The sequence below is a fragment of the Pipistrellus kuhlii genome, unplaced genomic scaffold, assembly GCF_014108245.1.
Source record: "Pipistrellus kuhlii isolate mPipKuh1 unplaced genomic scaffold, mPipKuh1.p scaffold_m20_p_3, whole genome shotgun sequence".
NCBI lineage: Eukaryota > Metazoa > Chordata > Mammalia > Chiroptera > Vespertilionidae > Pipistrellus > Pipistrellus kuhlii.
Genome location: NW_023425529.1, coordinates 91,080,864 through 91,100,811, shown reverse-complemented (window position 1 = coordinate 91,100,811; position 19,948 = coordinate 91,080,864). Strand labels below are relative to the sequence as shown.

Here is a 19,948-nt window from a genome sequence, read left to right as displayed (position 1 = left end):
ATCAGGGAGAAAGGAGTGTGGGGGGTACAGGAAGAGACTGGATTAAAATCGTATACTTATGGATGAGGACAATGTGGGGGAGGTAAGGGCAGAAGATGAAGTGGGAACCGAGTGGAAGGGAGCTATGGGGGGTAGGGAGGAAAAAACAATTATAATCTGAGCAATAAAGATTTATTAAATTTTTAAAAAAAGAAACTTTCTCTTGACCTAAAATTAATTGGCTTTAGATCATCTCAATAGGCTCTCAAATGCCATGAATATTTGTTTTCTCTCTCATGAAGGAAAATTTTATACTGAAGGTACATAGGAGCCTTTGTCAAAGGCTCGTTTTTCCCCTTCACCTAAGAAGCTACTGTCTGTCATCTGTGAACAATACTTTAGTACAGATTCTGTAGAGGTGTGTCTGTAAGATCTGGCCGGCTGGATTAAACCTCCTCTAGGACTTCTAGGGGTTCCCTCTGATTGAGTTATTGAATAACAGAATATTGGGTTTTACACAAAGAATTTGCTGGGGAGCCGAGACCGGTTTGGCTCAATGGATAGAGCGTCGGCTTGGAGACTGAAGGGTCCCGGGTTCGATTCCAGTCAAGAGCATGTATCTTGGTTGCGGGCATATCCCCAGTAGGGGGTGTGCAAGAGGCAGCTGATCGATGACTCTCTCTCATTGATGTTTCTAACTCTCTCTTTCCCTTCCTCTCTGTACAAAATCAACAAAATATATTAAAAAAAAAAAAAAAAGAATTTGCTGCGGATTATAGTGTGAAACTATTATAGTTCCCTGAAAATTAAGAAAATTCTGTGAATTAGAAAGGCCAGTCTATGGCGTGGGTTGGTCCTCAGAGGGAACTCTAGATGTCCCAACTGTCAGGACCTTCTCTGAGGTAATCACAGGTGACTCTGGTCATCCTGATCAGTTTTTTTACATAGATCAATGGCTAAAAATAGCTGGGCACAGGCCTCCTTGGATAGGACTCTGTCTGTGTAAGAAGGGACAGAGTAAGCTTTTAGTGGCAGGATAACAGAAGCAGGTCCCTTAGAAGGAAGCTCAGACCCTGTGCTAGAGGAACCCCCCGAGAAAGTGCCGCCAGTTTTACCACCTCCATATATGCCCCAAGTGGCATCCAGTGCTCCTTTGCCTGGTCAGGGAAGCTTAGATACACTACCTCCTTCCGTCTCCCCCAACCAGACTCTTCAGAGCCAGTTGGACAATATTTGCACTCAGCTGATCAGGGACCCAGGCCACCCCCGGCTTTCCAGATGCCTCTCCAACAAACAAGGGGGACCTCCCAGTATTGGGAGAAGACGGGACCCTACAAGAGGTGGGATTGGCTGAAGCCGGTTTGGCTCAGTGGTAGAGCGTCGGTCTGCGGACTGAAAGGTCCCAGGTTCGATTCCGGTCAAGGGCATGTATCTGGATTGCGGGCACATCCCCAGTAGGGGGTGTGCAAGAGGCAGCTGGTCGATGTTTCTCTCTCATCAACGTTTCTAGCTCTTTCTCTCTCTCCCTTCCTCTCTGTAAAAAAATCAATAAAATATATATATATTTTTAAAAATAGGTGGGATCGGTCTTTTACTACCAGCCTTTCACTACGACCAATCTCTTAAATTAGAAGCATCACACTCCCATTTATTCTGAAAAATCTCAGGCCATGGTTGACCTCCTGGAGTCAATTTTTCAGACCCATAAGCCCACCTGGGTCAATTACAAGCAACCCTGATCGCTGCAACTGTCTTAGAAGCTAACTCCCAGAACCCTCAGGCAGGAAGGAAAGGGAGAAAGCAAGGAGCCAAATCAGGAAAAGGAAGGACGGATCTTAAATGGGACCAGTGTGCCTATTGTAAAGGATTAGGACACTGGAAGAATGATGTCTGAGCTGCCAGAAAAAAGCAAGCAAGGCCATCCTAACCACCCAACCACTATAGGCCAGAGCCGCCTGAGGCAGACTTCATCAGAGTCAGCAGCAGCCGACTCTGACTAGGACAGACAAGGCTCTTTCCAACTGGGCTCCTATGAGTCTTTGGTCAAAATGAAAATCGGAGGGCCAGGCTGTGAACTTTATGGTTGAAACAGGGGCAGAGCAGCAGGTAGTTACTCAGAAAGTAGCTCCCTTCTCAGAACGGGAGGTCACCATTGTCAGAGTTACCAGAGACCACACCCGCAGACCATTCTGCAGTCCTTGCTGATGCCAGCTAGGCGGCCACCAGGTGGTTCATGAATTCTGGTATTTGCCAGACTGCCTGGTCCCTCTAATGGGCAGAGATCTTTTAGCCAAAATAGGAGCAGAAATCACCTTAGCCCGGATGGCTCAGCACAACTGCGCTTAGGTGAAGAGACTTCTCTAATGATTCTGTCTTTAGCAGTGCCTTGGGAGGAAGAAAGGAGACTTTATACCTCCTAAAGACCTCACCATTACAGTCTGAATTAGAGAAGAAATTCCCAATGGTCTGGGCAGAAGATCTTTTTCTGCCTTCAGCTGGCACCCTCCAGTCAGCCCGTTTGCCTTTGAATGGGAAAACCCAACTACGGGGGCCAAGGGCAGTTCACCTGGACCAAAATGCCACAAGGATTCAAGAACTCCCTGACTCTTTTTAGTGGAGCACTAGCATCAGATTTGTCCCAATTTCCATGACAGGACTCAGGGTATGTTCTGCTCCAATATGATTGTAGATGATGTCCTACTGACTAGCTCCAAGTGAGTTCAGTGTTGGGAAGGAACACGAGACTTCTAAGACTCTTAACTGAAACAGGTTACCGGGTGACCAAAAGGAAAACTCATATCTGTCAGAGGGAAGTCAAATACCCAAGTTTCTGAATCACCGAGGGAAACGAAGAGTAGGGACTAAAAGGCCATAGAAGTTCCCAAGCACTTGGGGACAGATTTGGGAATTCAACAGGTTTCTGTCAAATATGGATCCCAGGATTTTCAGATCTAGCTAAGCCCTTCTATCAAGCCTTAACAGGATAGGAAAAGGCACCCATTAACTGGGGTCCTGAGCAGGGAAAAGCTTTCACGACCATAAAGGCAAAGCTCACTCAAGCGCTGGCTGTAGGGCTCCCAGATGTGATAGGGGACTTTAACCTTTTTATTCACGAGTAGCCCTAGGAGTCCTGACTCAGGAGTTGAGACTCTGGCGGAGGTATCGGGACCACAGATTGACCCGGTTGCCTCCGGGTGGCCACCTGCCTAAGGCCCTGGCAGCCAAAGCCTTATTAGTCAAAGAGGCAGACAAGCTCACTCTACAACAGAATTTAAATGTTAAAGACTTCATGCTGTTGTAACCCTAATGGAAGGTAAGGGGCAACATTGGCTCACTTATGCTGGGATAACTCAATGAGAGGGAACCCCTAGAAGTCCTAGAGGAGGTTTACTCCAGCCGGCCAGATCTAACAGACACGCCTTTACAGAATCTGGACTAAAGTATTGTTCACAGATGACAGTAACCTCTTAGGTGAAGGAAAAAAACGAGCCGGGAATGCAGGAGTATCAAACTTTGAGATAATAGAGGCACAGGCCCCACTGAAGGATGGTCAGCACAGAGGGCAGAACTTTGGGCCCTAGTCAAAGACTTAGAACTCAGTAAGGATAAGCATGCCAACATCTACACTGACTCGCGCTATGCCTTCACTACCCTGCATTTCCATGGGGCCATACACAAGGAAAGGGGGCTCCTGATGGCCGGAGGAAAAGCAATAAAAAATCAGAACGAGATGTTGAAGTTACTAGAAGCAGTCTGGGAATCCAAGGAAATAGCAGTTATCCATTGTAAAGGACATTAGCAGGGAAAAGACTCCATGTCAGAAAGAAACTGACACACAGATTGCAGAGGCAAGACTTGCTGCTAAAGAGCAGATGGTGTCATCGATTATCATACTGGCTCCAGAATTACCTGAACCTCTGAAATACACCCCTCAAGAAGAATGTGGAGAAACCAAAATGGCGGCATAGGTAAACACCTAAACTGCTGCATTGGAAACGTGGAAATGCAGAGAGGACTGACTGGCAGTCATTGCTGTTTGCCATGCCCTAGCCTAATGACTCCTTGAGACCCCCATCCCGCACAATCTACAAACCCACCCAAGCTCCACACTGTGGCTTTTGCATATAAATGGCCTTCCCTATTTCAGTTTAATTTAACAAACTGTAGCTCTCGTCAGACAGCTCCAAAACCACCAAACACCAAGCAAAGAGGAGAAAACTGTAGTTCTCGCTGTAGCTCCTCCTGGGTGGCCTCAGACAGTAGATGACCTGCACCCCATTGGAGATCCAGAAACTAGTGTATCTAGTGGTCAGAGTGAGACAACACCAGATTTCAACTACTCACATCCATAAGTGACACATTCAAGAGGCAGACACAGTGAGCACCAAAGCCCCACTGAAATAAGTCCAGCCCAATAAGTGTGTCTCCATCACAGCATTTCTTTCTTATAGACACAGCAGGTCCTCACAGCCAATTGGCCTGGAGGTCAATTCCTCCCAGCATACCAACAGCAATCAAGGCTGTACACACAGTCCACAAAGGGGTGCACCAAGAGTGTCCACCTCAGGTAACTGGGAGGACAACCAATTGGGCCATATAAGACACCTAGGACACAAAGCCACCCTACCAACTCAGGGAAGCAGCGAAAATGCGGAGACAAAGAAACAGATCACAAACGAAAGAAATGGAGGAAAACAAACGACTGGATATAGAGTTCAAAACCATGGTCATAAAATTTTTCAAGAATTTCCTAGAAAAGGCCGATAAATTTAACAAGACGCTGAAGGATATGAAAAAGGACCAACTAGAAATTAAGCATACAATGACTGAAATAAAAAATATTATACAAAGACCCAACAGCAGACTAGAGGAATGCAAGAATCAAGTCAAAGATTTGAAAAATGAAGAAGCAAAAAACACTCAACTGAGAAAACAAAAAGAAAAAAGGATCCCAAAAATTTGAAGATAGTGTAAGGAGTCTCTGGGACAACTTCAAGCGTATCAACATCAGAATTATGGGGGTGCCAGAAGGAGAGCGAGAACAAGATCAAGACACTGAAAACCTATTTGAAGAAATAATGACAGAACCACCCCCCCCCCCCCCCCCCCCCCCCCCCCCCCGTGAAAGAAATACTTATAAGTCCAGGAAGTACAGTAACCTCAAACAAAAGGAATCCAAAGAGGACCACACCAAGACACACCATAATTAAAATGCCAAGGGCAAAAGACAAAGGGAGAACATTAAAAGCAGCAAGAGAAAAACAGTTAATTAACTACAAGGGATCACCCCTACGATTGTCAGCTGATTTCTCCACAGAAACTATGCAGGCCAGATGGGAGTAGCAAGAAATATTCATAGTGATGAATAGCAAGAACCTACAACCAAAATTACTCTACCCACCAAAGCTATCATTCAGAATGAGAGATCAGATAAAGAGCCTCACAGATAAGAAAAAGCTAAAGGAGTTCATCACCACCAAACCAGCATTATATGAAATGCTGAAAGGTATTTTTTAAGAAGAAGAATGGGAGTGGATTGATAATTCTCAAGGGGAAAAGGGTGTGGGGGGGCACAGGAAGAGACTGGACAAAAATTGTACACCTATGGATGAGGACAGTGGGGCGGGGGGAGATAAAGGCAGAGGGTGGGGTGGGAACCAGGTGGCGGGGAGCTGTGGGGGGGAAAAGGAGAAACAACTGTAATAATATGAACAATAAAAATTTATTAAATTTTTTTAAAAAAAGAAGAGAAATAAGAATGCGCCCAAAGAGAAGGAGATAAGAGGACAAAGGAAGATTGTTGGATACTTCCAGATCATAAGTCTATGTTCCAGAACGGTTAGCTCATAGAGTAGTCCTCCAGCAGCATGAACTTACCCATTTAGGGAAGACGACTCTAGGAGCCTTTTTAAGCCAATCTCCCTTCCTTGTGTGCCTCAGTCTCTCGGAGCTGCCTCCTCTGTGCACAGAACAATGCAAGGCAGGGTCCTGTAGTACCTATGGGAATTTAGCACTGTGGGCAGGCTCTTTTTTGAAGATCAAGAGGTAGATTTTACAGAATTAGGGCACCTTTTCAGGCTGGATAAGGTCCCTTCCAGGTTGGCTTACGAGGTTGTTTTTCCCAATCTTTTACCCAAACCTGGTCCCCAGGCTTGTGAGGGTGCAAAACTGTTCCTAGAGAGATGGGCAATTAATCAGTAACCCATCTGTGGACTTAAAGGATAGTTGAGGCATATCCTACCCACACAGAGAAAGCGAGAGAAGTCACCGAGGCATTACTGAAGGACAGAATTTTGTGGTATGGAATGCCATTAACATAGGGTCAGATAATGGCCCAGCCTTTGTAGCTGAAGTAGTACAGTAGGTAGCTAAGGCCTTAGAAATTAAGTGGAACTTACGTGCAGCTTACAGGCCCCAGAGTTCAAGGACAGTAGAACGCATGACCGTACTGTCAAGCAGGCTATAGCTAAGCTATGCCAGGAGATGAAATTACACTGGACAGATATGTTACCTATCCGACCCCAACCATAATACGTGCTCCTGCAAGTAATCTGCTACAGGGGCCAGGGTATGCTTCTCGCCATCTGAAATTCTATATGGCAGGCCCCCTCCCTTAATTTGGCCAAAGGGAAATTTGGAGGAAGTAGGGAACTTAGAAATTCAGAAACAGCTACAAGGACTTGGGGAAACTACCCAGCTCAGTGGTTCTCATCCTTTCTAATGCTACAACCCTTTAATATAGTTCCTCATGTTGTGGTGACCCCAACCACAAAATTATTTTCGTTGCTACTTCATAACTATAATTTTGCTACTGTTATGAATCATAATGTAAATATCTGTGTTTTCCGATGGTCTTAGGCATCCCTGCTAGCAGTTCTCATCCTGTAGGTCAGGATGAGAACTACTGCTGTAGAGCCTAAGACTGTTGGAAAACACAGATATTTATATTACAATGTTCCTCCCTGGCTAGCCAACCTCCTGCATCCCTCCCAGCCCTGACTGCACTAGTGGGGTCCCTCAGCCTGGCCTGTGCCCTCTCACAATCCATGACCCCCCCAGGGGATGTTGGAGAGCCGGTTTTGGCCCAATCCTGCAGATCAGCCGAAGGACCCCACTGGTGCATGAATTCATGCACCAGGCATCTAGTAGTTTTAAAAACTTCCAGCAAACAAAAGTCCTGGTTTGGATGGCTTCACACGGGGAGTTTTACCAAGCCTTCAAATGGAACTAAAACCTATCCTCCTCAAACTATTCCAAAAAATCCATGAGGAAGGAAAACTTCTAAGCTCTTTTTATGAGGCCAACATTTTCCTAATTCCAAAACCAGATAAAGACACTACAAAGAAAGAGGTTTACAGGCCAATATCCCTAGTGAACCTAGATGCTAAAATCCTCAACAAAATATTAGCAAATCAGATCCAGCAATATATTAAAAAGATCATACACCATGACCAAGTGGGATTTCTTCCAGTTCTGCAACGTTGGTACAATATTCACAAATTAATAAATGTGATACATCACATAAACAAACTGAAAGACAAAAATCATATGATCATATCAATAGACACAGAAAAAGCTTTTGACAAAATCAAACACCCTTTTTAAAATAAAACATCTCAGCAAAGTAATAATAGAGGGAGCATATCTCAACATGATAAAATCCATATATGACAAACCTATAGCAAACATGATACTCAATGGGCAAAAACAAAAACTATTTCCCCTAAGAACAGGAATAAGACAAGGATGCCCATTTTCACAACTCCTTTACAAGACAGTGCTTGAAATCCCAGTCAAAGTGATTAGACAAGAAGAAATAAAAGGCATCTACATTGGAAAATAAAATAATTATTATTTGCAGATGACATGATATTGTACAGAGAAAACTATAAAGACTCCACCAAAAAACTACTAGATTTAATAAATGAATTCGGCAATGTAGCAGATAACAAATTCAACACTCAAATATCAGTGGGCGAGCTTCAACCTAGTAACAAGGAGGCTATGATTTGATTCCTGGTCAGTGCACATGCCCAGATTGCGGGCTCAATTCCTAGTGCAGGAGGCAGCCGATCGATGATTCTCTCTCATTATTGGTGTTTGTCTCTCTCTCCCTTCCTCTATGATAGGGGTGTCGAACTCAATCAGAGAAGGGGCCAAAATCTAAAATCCAGCCTAAATCGCGGGCCGAATGGTTTACTGAACAGTCATAAACTGTCATTGTGATGGAAACACAGCGGAGTGCAGTGATGACAGCGCGGTGCAGGCCACATTGCAAGGCCTGGCGGGACGGATTTGGCCCGCGGGCCTTGTGTTTGACACATGTGCTCTATGACATCAATAAAAATACATTTGAAAAAGAAAAACTCCAATTCATGAAAAAGCCACAAAAAAGATTTGCTAAGTTTTAAATAACTATTATTATATCTTAATTTTTTCAGAACATGACTTTTAAAAGTATACATCTCTTAATTAAAGCAAGAAACTTTTAAGATTAAGCAATAAAATGATGATTTAAAAATGAAAATCAGAGACAAGCACCAAAATAAACATGTTACACAAAAATTGAAGTTTCAGGTTACTTAATTATAACACACAAAATTCAATTACTACATAATATTACATTATATTGCCCTTCAGTTCAACACATCTTTTTGTTGTTGTTAATCTTCACCTAAGGATATTTTCCCATTGATTTTTAGAGAGAGTGAAAGAGAGGGCAAGGGAGGAAGCGAGAGAGAGAAACATCAATGTGAGAGGGACATATCATTTGGTGGCCTCCTACACACAGGCCAGGAATGGAGTTTGCAATCTAGGTACATGTCCTTGACCAGAATCAAACCCAAGACCTTTCAGTCTGCAGGCTGACACTCTATCCACTAAGCCAAGCTGACTTACACACCTTTTTATTCTATGATTTTTTACATTAAAATAAACACTAGTAAATAGGTCAATGGTAATAATTATGGAGGTTTTCAATTAAACCACTTTAGATGTAAACTACAATAGGTAAAATAGATTAAATTTATGAAAATTCACAGGCCAAGTAGACTGCACAGTTTTTTCTTAAGTAAAATATGCTATCTTAACCTGAAAGTCAAAAGAAAGAAAATATTTAACTAATAGAACATAAATGAAATGGGTTGTAAAAATAACAGCCAACAGTTTTTTTACTTGAGGTAGATCACACATGGCTTACCAGGACTATGATGAGTTGCAAATCCTCCTTTCTGAAATTCATCTCCTGCCACATTCATCCTACCAGGATTAAAAGGTTCTACTGCAGTCTTGGTCTGTGAAGTTAAAGATGGGGTGTATGTTTGTATATTAACACCAAAATTACTTGGCTGAAGTCCTTTAGCGACATCTCCCAAGTTGGTATTCTATAGTGATGCTATAAGTGTAATCATTAAGTTCATATCTTGCTCATCATTCAGAGAGCTTATACCTGTTTCTAAGGTTGTAACACTAGCAATCTTTATTTCAAAGTCGATTCTGTAGTGATAACACTATTACCCATTCCTACATTTACCTTTCTTCTTGAAAGACTGGAAGTAGAGAAATCCACATCTTTGGTTCTGTTTTTAGTTCCTCGAAGTCCCCATTCAATAAAACTGAAAGAATTTTTCTTTTTTCCTCCATTTGTTTCTATGTCCTCTTCATCATCAATAATAATAGTCTCACTTATATATCCCTTTTGAGAAGCCAAATCTCTTGAGGAAGGAATTAGGGAATCATTTCCTTGTAGCTTTCCATTTCTTGATGAAGCAAATATAAAATCTCTTGGATCAACTATTGCTGAAGAAGTTGAAGGAGGTTGTAGAGTTTCAATAAACACAACATCATCATCATCATCTTCCACCAATAAGTTTCTAGATCTATTAACTGAAATACTAGTTGGATGACCAAATGAATTTCCTACGTCTGTGAGACTAGTTGCCATAGCTTTACTCCCTAGTAACACAGAAGTTTGTTCAGTCAAGTCTAATCCTCCCACTGAACCTATGTCCATGACAAAAAAAACCTGCAAGAGACAGAAAAAGAAAGAAAATTATGATTATTACAAGAACTAGCACAAATGAAATTTTAAATTCTATTCTTTATGTGATTTTTATCTAGCATTTAAGGAAAAAATTGTTCAACTATTCTGTTTATCCTCTTCCATTAATGCTTACTTCTTCAGAGTTCGATAAAATTTATACAATTTTTGGGAGTCCCTAAAAAATGTTTATTTTTAGTTAAATTTATTGGGGTGGCATTGGTTAACATGATCATACAGGTTTCAGGTGTGAGGCTCTATGCTACAAGATCTGTAAACTGTTCTGTATGACCAACACCAAAGTCAAATCTTAGAAAATCTACTCAACTAACAGTAATCTTTATTTAGCATCATCAATAGGTTCTGTTACCTTAAGCAAAACATTTAAGGAAACCAATTTTATCATAGTCTAATTGATATAACCATAAGATATAAACAATAGTTGGTTCCTACAGTATCTCATCAATGTAATAATGAAACAGTTTTTGAGGACCTACTGTACTCAATTACCTAGTCAGCCTTTATAGGGGAAAAAATACCTGTCTTCCTTTGAAATAAAAAACAGTAACACCTGTCCAGCGTAACTCAATGGCTGAACATCACCCTACAAACCACGAGGTCACCATGCAATTCCTGTTCAGGCCACATGCCTGGGTTACAGGTTTGATCCCCAATGTAGAGCATGCAGAAGGCAGTTGATCAATGATTCTCTCATCACTGATTTCTCTCTCTCTCTCTCTCTCTCTCTCTCTCTCTCTCTCTCCTCTCTCTCTCCATTCCTCTCTGAAATCAATAAATTAAAAAAACACACACAGGAAACAGTAATAAAATAATTTATCAAGTACTAATAATCTACACTCCAAATATAATCAACATAATACATATACTATCTATTAAAATGACTGTCATTGTCCAATCCCTATTTCCCTAGTCTTTCGTCATTTTTCAAATTCTCTTCCAATATAACTATATGATGAAATTTTTGAGTCACCTTTGCCCTTCTGTGCAATCTTCAAACATCATGCTGTTTTCTAAGTAAAATTCTATAAATGCCATGACATAGGCATAACTTAATCAATTTTACAGATCAGGAAAGAGAAGCTAACTATATTGTTCTGGATAAACTCAAATAGGACTTAAATTCAGGCTTTTAATTCGACTCCAAATTCTTAACCACTCTGTTATATTCAACAAACACTTCTTTGTACCTACTACACACTTGGGTGTGACAAAGGAAAGAATCTGGCCTTAGCTGGTTTTTCTTAGTGGACCAGAGGACCAAAATGTCTCGATCTCGGTTCTCGTCTGGGCACCAGTAGGGAGCAAACCACCGATGTGTCTCTCTCTTATCTCAATGGTTTTCTCTTTCTCCTCCTCTCCCCACCCTTCTACTCTCTCCAAAGTCAATGGGAAAAATACCCTCTTTAAAAAAAGAAAAAATACCCTCACTTATCAGGTGAGGATTAAAAAATAATAATCTGGAGAAGTGAATAATCAATAAAGTGAGGCTCTTGCAAGTGAGATATGGATATGTGCACAGGTGGGAGTGAAATTGATCTTGAATAGAACTCACCTGTATTTCAAAGGCCAGAGGGGGGGGGGAAAGTAGACATAACTGGAATGTATATTAGTGTAGAAATGATAGGTGGAAAACTAAGGTAAGTTTATCCATGCTGGCCTCAATTTTCTTAGCTAGAAACTCGAGAGTGAAGGAGGTGAGAACTATATGGGTGTTGAATGTTTTAAAAAACTCACTTTACTCCATTTTAAATATCTCATATTGATATATGCTAAGTAACATTTCTATTCTAAATTTTTCCAAGTAATTTAATTGATAATAGTTATAATCATGTAATAGGTGCTATGTCAATAAAATATTTATTTAATGTTTACACGAGGTAGGAACTATTCTTTTCCCCCACTTTGCCCAGTAGGAAACTTAAGGCTCAGAAGATAAGGTATCTGTATGGCCTGTCCAAGTCTCTAATGCTGGGAAGGACATAGTCAGGATTCAAATCCAAGAAATCTGACTCCAGGATCTATCTTACAACCATTACGTTATATGCAATTAATATATAAAATAACTTTTTAAATCACTTCTTTTATTACAATTAACTAGTTCATTTTCAAAAAGTCAACATTCAAATAAGTCTATATCAAAGATGCAGAAATAATGAATCTAAAAGACCAGTATATAAGGGTTACAAAATAAACACAAAAATTGGGATCATGGTCAACACTCTTTCAGTAAACTTAGTATATGGTTGATTTTCAAAGGCAAGAGGCAATATTTAGCCTCAACTGAGTTATGAAATATAAAAACCGCTATATACAAAATCTCTCAGTACTTTCTTCATTTGAATAAATATAAAACAAAATAGAACAATTTCTGTAAAAAGCTAGACTCTTGTGGCTGCTATGTCCTAGAACCTACCTCAATCTTCTCAAAGAAAATATAAAGGGCATTCTTTCTTTATGTTCAGCTCACTGCAATCACCTACCTCTGAAAAAAAGGTCTAAGCCCTAGCTGGTTTGGCTTACTGGATAGAGCATCAACCTGTGGACTGAAGAGAACTAGGTTTGATTCTGGTCAAGGGCATATGCCCGGGTTGCCAGCTCTATTCCCAGTAGGGGAGGTGCAGAAGGCAGCCGATCAATAATTCTCTTTCATCATTGATGTTTCTATCTCTCTCTCTCCCTTTTCCATTGCTCTGTGAAATCAATAAAAAAAATTTCAAAAAAAAGAAAAAAGATTAATTATTCACCTATTTTCTTTCTTTCTTTTTAAAAAATATATTTTATTGATTTTTTACAGAGAGGAAGGAAGAGTGAGAGAATTAGAAACATCGATGAGAGAGAAACATCGACCAACTGCCTCCTACACACCCCCTACTGAGGATGTGCCTGCAACCAACATACATGACCTTGACTGGAATCGAACATGGAACCTTGAGTCCACAGGCTGATGCTCTATCCACTGAGCCAAACCGGTTAGAGGAATATTCACCTATTTTCAAAATCCGAGATTATAAAAAAGTTAACTACTACTAAAAGCCATTGTGGCCAAAACTGATTTGGCTCAATGGATAGAGCGTCGGGCAGCGAACTGAAAAATCCTGGGTTCGGTTCCAGTCAAGGGCATGTATCTTGGTTGTGGGCACATCCCCGGTGGGGAGTGTGCAGGAGGCAGCTGATTGATGTTTCTCTCTCATTGATGTTTCTAACTCTCTATCCGTTTCCTTTCCTCTCTGTAAAAAAATCAATGAAATGTATATTAAATAAAAAAGCCATTGTGTTTAATTTAACCATCTAACAGTTTCTTAATTCCATAAACATAAGGCTTCATAAAAGTTTCTACTATTTCTATATTATTCAAAAACGGAGGAAACATTATGGGTTTAATAATTAGCTGTGTACCACTGAGTTTTAGTTTTTTAAACTGTAAACTAAATGGGGATAATATATGACTCCGAGGTTTTTATTGAAATAATTGAACATGCCTGGACCATATGAAAGACTGCAAACAATGTTAAATCATTGTGCATGAGACAATATTTAGATAAATCCTTGGCCTATATCTTAGGATTTCAGCAATTGTCTAATTAATCTTAAACATTTTCTTAATTTGTGGTATCTCATTCATTTACAAATTATTTAATATTTAATTGAATTTAGTTTTGTATGATACAATGAAAATTAATATAAAAGCAAAGGAAAATCTACAGAGAAGGATGATACAAAATTATACTACCACTATACAAAAAGTAAGAACCTAAAGCAGGACTCAAATGCAAATCTCTTATAATGAATAAAGTAAACAGGATGTCTACTTAGGGCTAAAGATAAAAGCTAACACAAGCATGATATATAACAGTACTTTGCTCAACTGTACTTAGTTACTTTTAGTAACATCTCACCTCATAGTTTTTATTATTTACTTATTTACTTTAAAATATATTTTATTGATTTTTTTTTTACAGAGAGGAAGGGAGAGGGATAGAATTAGAAACATCAGAGAAACCAAGATGGCAGCATAGGTAAATATCTGAACTTGCTACCTCGCACAACAACTTCAAAACTACAACTAAAATATATCATCCACAACTATAGAAGGCTAGCTAAGTGGAAATTCTACAACTAGAAGGGAAGAGAAAAGCACACCGAGACTCAGAGGAGCTGCGGAAGTAAAGTACAGAGGTATGGAGGCGTGTGCGCAGAGAGAGCTGCCAACTGAGGACATGGCTGGCTTTTACAAGTGGGAGGGAGAAACAAGTTCCTTACTCCTCTGAACTCCAGTTTTGGGTGAGACTCTGGAAACCCAGACACATACGGGGAGAAACTGGACTGTCTGACAGCGGGCGAAACTCAAGGGCGGCTTTCTCTCAGAGATGCTTGCAGCGATTACCAAGGGACACTGAGATCCGGGGACCTCAGTGCTGACAGGAAGCCATTGCTCTTTGCTCTGCCCTGGGACTCTGCCCCATCCAAGCTGTGCACAGAGGCTTTTGCATGTGAGTAGCCTGATCCTTTGAAATCTAAACTTACCTAACAAACTACAGCTAAGTCAGAGAGACCCAGAACATCGAAAAGAAGGCCCAAGGCCTGACAGCACCTTGTACTACTTCACAGCTGGACCTCATCTGGACATCTCCAAAACCCAAACAAAGAAGAGGAATCTGCAGATCTCTCCATAGCTCGTGCTGGCTGTCCTCAGGCAGAGGCTAAATTAGCATCTCTTTGGAGATCCAAGAGCCAGTGTACCCAGGGGTCAGAGTAGGATCATCCAGATTACAACTCCTTAGATCCATAAGGGACATACTCAGGAGATAGACTCAGGGAACACCAAAGACCCACTGAAGCAAGTCTTGCCGCATAAGGGTATCTCCAACACAGAAGTTCTCCCATTGTAGATACAGCTGATACTCACAGCCAATTGGCCTGGAGGTCAATCCCTCCCAGTGATACCAACAACAATCAAGGCTTAACTACAACAAGACTGTGCACACAGCCCACAAAGGGGAACACCAAGAGTGTCCACCTCAGGTAACTGGGGAGGCTGAGCCACTGGTCCCTATAGGATACCTAGCACACAAAGCTACTCTATCAACTCAGGGAAGCAGCCAAAATGCGGAGACAAAGAAACAGTTCACAAACGAAAAGAAATTAAGGAAAGCAAACGACTGAATATAGTTCAAAACCACGGTTATAAGGTTACTCAAGAATCGTCTCGAAAATGCCGATAAATTAAAACAAATATATATATTTTTTTTAATTGATTTTTTTTTTTACAGAGAGGAAGGGAGAGGGATAGAGAGCTAGAAACATCAATGAGAGAGAAACATCGAACACCTGCCTCCTGCACACCCCCTACTGAGGATGTGCCCACAACCAATGTACATGCCCTTGACCAAAATCGAATCTGGGACCTTTCAGTCCGCAGACCGACACTCTATCCATTGAGCCAAACCAGTTTCGCCGAAAATGCCAATAAATTTAGTGAGACCCTCAAAGATATGAAAAAAGGACCAACTAGAAATTAAGCATACAGACTGAAATAAAAAATAATATACAGAGATCCAACAGCAGACTAGAGGAGCGCAAGGATCAAGTCAAAGATTTGAAATACAAAGAAGCAAAAAAAACAACATTCAACCGGAAATGCAAAAAGAAAATAGAATCCAAAAATTTGAAGATAGTGTAAGAAGCCTCTGGGACAACTTTAAGCGAACCAACATCAGAATTATGGGGGTGCCAGAGAAGAGAGAGAGCAAGATACTGAAAACTTATTTGAAGAAATGACCAAGAACTTCGCCCACCTGTGAAAGAAATACAAGTCAAGGAAGTGCAGAGAACCCAAACAAAAGGAACCCAAAGAGGACCACACCAATCACATCATAATTAAAATGCCTAGAGCAAAAGACAGAGAGAGAATATTAAAAGCAGCAAGAGATAGCGGCATAGGTAAACATCTGAACTTGCTACCTTGCACAACAACTTAAAACTATAATACAACTAAAAGACATCATCCAGAACCACAGAAAGGCTGGCTAAATGAAAATTCTACAACTAGAAGAGAAGAGAAAAGCACACTGAGACTCAAAGGAGCTGCAGAAGTAAAGTGCAGAGGTATGGAGGCGTGCACATGGAGAGGGCTGGCAACTGAGGAAGCTCTATCCAATTGGACTCATTGGATAGGCCTTGGACTGTGGACTGAAGGGTCCTGGGTTCAATTCTGGTCAGGGGCATGTACCCTGGTTGCGGGCACATCCCCAATGGGGGACATGCAGAGGCAATTGATCGATGTTTCTCGTCAATGTTTCTGGCTTTCTCTCTCTCTTCCTCTCTGTAAAAAATTGAAAAGGTATATTAAAAAAAAAAAAAAAAAAAAAAAAAAAAAGCAGCAAGAGAAAAACTGAGTTGCCTACAAGGGAGCACCCATACAATTGTCAGCTGATTTCTCAACAGAAACTATGCAGGCCAGATGGGAGAGTCAAGAAATATTCAAAGTGATGAATAGCAAGAACCTACAACCAAGATTACTCTACCCAGCAAAGCTATCATTCAGAATTGAAGGTCAGATAAAGAGTTTCATAGATAAGAAAAAGCTAAAAGTGTTCATTATCACCAAACCAGTATCATATGAAATGCAGAAAGGTATTCTTTAAGAAGAGGAAGAAGAAAAAGGCAAAGATAAATATTATGAACAACAAATATATATCTATCAAAAAGTTAATCTAGCCAAAACCGTTTTGGCTTAGTGGATAGAGCATCGGCCTGCTGACTGAAGGGTCCCAGGTTCAATTCTGGTCAAGGGCATGTACATTGGTTGTGGGCACATCCCCGGTAGGGGGTGTGCAACAGGCAGCTGTTCAATGTTTCTTTCTCATCGATGTTTCTAGCTTTCTATCCTTCTTTCTTCCTCTCTGTAAAAACGCAATAAAATATATTTAAAAAAAAAGTGAATCTAAAAATCAAGTGAATTAAAAATCTGAGAAACAGAATAAACGGGTGAATATAATAAAATTGGGCATAGAAAGGGAATAGACTGATAATTCTCAGGGGAAAAGGATTTGAGGGGTGTGGGGAGAGATTGGACAAAAATTATACGCCTATGGATGAGGACAGTGGGATGGGGTGGGAATTGGATGGAGGGGGGCTACGAGGGGAGGGGGGAAGAGGAACAATTGTAATAATCTGAACCATAAAGATTTATTTAAAAAAGAGAATTAAAAACAAAAATGAGAGAGAAACAATGATTAGCTGCCTCCTGCACACCTCATACTGGGGATGTGCCTGCAACCAAGGTACATGCTCTTGACCGTATCGAGCCTGGGACTCTTGAGTCTACAGGCTGATGCTCTATCCACTGAGCCAAACCGATTAGGGCTCATATGTTTTTATATGCATGCCTTCGAGATACTGCGGGTTCAGTTCCACACCACTGCAATAAAGCAAATATCACAATAAAGAGTGATACACGTTTTCCTTTCCCAGCGCAAATAAGTTATGCTTTCACTCTAATCTATTAAGTAGGCAACAGCATTATTTCTAAAAATAGGTACATAACAATTATATATAAGTCCTATATAATAAAAACCGAGCGATAGAACAGCAGAACCAGCCGAAACCGGTTTGGCTCAGTGGTGGAGTGTCGGTCTGCAGACTGAAAGGTCCCAGGTTCGATTTAGGTCAGGGGCATGTACCTTGGTTGCGGGCACATCCCCGGTAGGGGGCGTGCAGGAGGCAGCTGGTCTATGTTTCTCTCTCATCGATGTTTCTAACTATCTCTCTCCCTTCCTCTCTGTACAAAATCAATAAAATATATTTTTAAAAAGAAAAAAGAACAGCAGAACCACCAAAACAATCAGGTGACCAATCACTATGATGTGCACAGACCACCATGGTGCAGACACTCAACACAGGAGCTGCCCCCGGTGGTCAATGTGCTCAGCTGACCAGGATGAACAGCGTTCCCACAGTGGGCTGATCCTAAGCCATGCTCCCCACCAGTGCACAATTCTGTGCACCAGGTCTCTGGTGTATATATAAAACTTGCCATTTTAATCATTTTTAAAATGTACATTTTGGTGTCATAGTTTAATAAATGTGCTTTTTAAAAGTTGCAAAAAGGTATTTTACCTCCTGGGAGTACACCTGTGCCATTCCGTTCCCTTCCCACTCCCCCTCTCCTTTCCTCTCTGAAATCAATAAAAGTATATTTTTAAAAAGTGAACATCAAGTAAATTACTTTCTGATAACAAGGAAAAAAATATTCACTTCATAATGGAAGGATCTGGTGGTCACGGGTCACTATCAATTCAGTGGCTGATCTCGGAACTATGTATTATGACAACTAGACTACCTCCTGATGAGATGCTGATTGGGGACCAGAAGGGTACATAAAAGTAAATTGTCCACAAAGATAATACAGACACATACAAAAACAAACAAACAAAAAACACTTCTTCATATGAACTTTAAAACAAAACAGGAGAGTCAGATTTTTGATAATCCAACAGTAAACAAAAAAAATTGTATTCATTGGAAAGAAAAAATATTAAATGCAAAGCTTGTAAAAAAGAACTACCTTTAAGACCTATTTTGGAACTTCAGAAAATATCAGTGGTATTAACAGCACCCATTCCCAGCACTGTCCCAGGTGTTTGCCTGGCAGGGCTCTGGTGACAGGTTCCATCCAAGCAATTAGCTTTTTGCCTTCAAGATAACAGAAAGATAAATCACACAGAACAACATTGTACTATTGCACTCAATGTGTGAAACAGGAAAGCAGGGTTAAATTACTCTTAAGGGAGGTATTTTCCTTCTTAATTTCTGCCAAAGCGTCACCAGATTGGCCAGAAAGTATTGTAATTCCTGGTCCTAGAATGAGAAAAGATGAAAAAAGGTTTAGTTACAGCCAACCTGGACGCTGTACAATTCCTACCCTGCAGAGGGACACAGAATAAAGGCGTTCAGGGCTCTTTTGCCCTCCCCATCCCCCAATGAAGCAGGGAAACCATAATTTAAAACCTGGTATCGCACCACCAGACAGGGCTGTGTTCCCTCAAAGTCCAGAATGGGGGCGGAGGCACCGGCCAGCACCGAGGATAGGAACGGGGCGAATGTTGCTTTGACGCCAGCAAGGGAAACGGCATAAAGGCATTACCTCCCCAATGGACCCACCGCATCCCTCTGGGCGCCGAGGTAGAAGCTGCAGACGTCGTCGCCACACAGCTAAACTCTCCCCGCTGGGCCCGAACGCTGGCCCTGGGTCCGAGACTTGCGACCCGTCCGCCACGAGAATGCGCCCCATTAAGACCAGAAGGGGGGCGCAGGCCCCGGAGCGGACGCGGAACCTCGCCCACAAAACTGGGGACCCCAGGCTTTGGAGCAGCCGAGGGAGAGAGGGAGGACGGGGCGCCCCTCCCCTTCCGCTCCCCCAAGGAAAGGAAAATGCCCGCGGCGTCCCCGCCCAGCGTCCTCACCCGGCCCACCCGGCCTCGCCCGCCAGCCCGCAGCCTCAGGCCACAGGGGAACCGGCGAGTCGCGCAGTGGCGATGGCAGCCGCGCCGCAGGGGTTAGTCACCGGCAGCTGAGAGGCTCTGGAGGCCGCCCACGCCCGGCTCAGCCTCTGGAGGCTTCGGCGGGCCAGGAATGCAAAGCCCGCGGAGCCGAGCCTCACCGGTTCTGGCTGCGGCTCCACGGATCCAAGCTCCCCTCGCCGACCCACCGCACAGTGCGGGGTTTGCGCTGGGAGGGGGAGGCGGCGGCGGCGGCGGCGGCGGCAGCGCGGCCCAGCCAGCAGGCCCCGCCTCCCACGCTCCCAATGGCTGCAGGGGCCGTCCGGACGGGGCCGCGCCCATTGGCTACGTGTGCCGTTCTTCAGGAATCCCTATAAGGGGATGGCCCGTGAGGCTGTCCATCACGCAA

The 19,948-nt window shown here is 42.1% G+C and overlaps 1 protein-coding gene across 10 annotated transcripts in view; it reads right to left on the bottom strand.

Moving 5' to 3' along the window:
- The window catches only part of ZMYM5 (zinc finger MYM-type containing 5), a 43,661-nt gene extending 23,849 nt beyond the window's left edge, over positions 1–19,812 (bottom strand). For 2 of the 10 annotated variants that reach the window (XM_045588500.1, XM_045588502.1), the window contains exons 1-3: positions 18,597–19,280; positions 9,512–10,004; positions 9,179–9,272 (exon numbers count right to left, since the gene is read on the bottom strand). In XM_045588500.1, the coding sequence (XP_045444456.1) occupies positions 9,179–9,272; positions 9,512–9,991 (574 nt within the window). In that variant the 5' untranslated portion in view covers positions 9,992–10,004; positions 18,597–19,280. Of the gene's footprint in view, positions 1–9,178; positions 9,273–9,511; positions 10,005–14,983; positions 14,993–18,596; positions 19,281–19,503; positions 19,600–19,700 lie in introns of those variants that run through there. The other 8 variants (XM_036457003.2, XM_045588497.1, XM_045588498.1 and 5 more) reach the window with 8 other exon arrangements.
- Between the last annotated feature and the right edge of the window lie 136 nt (positions 19,813–19,948).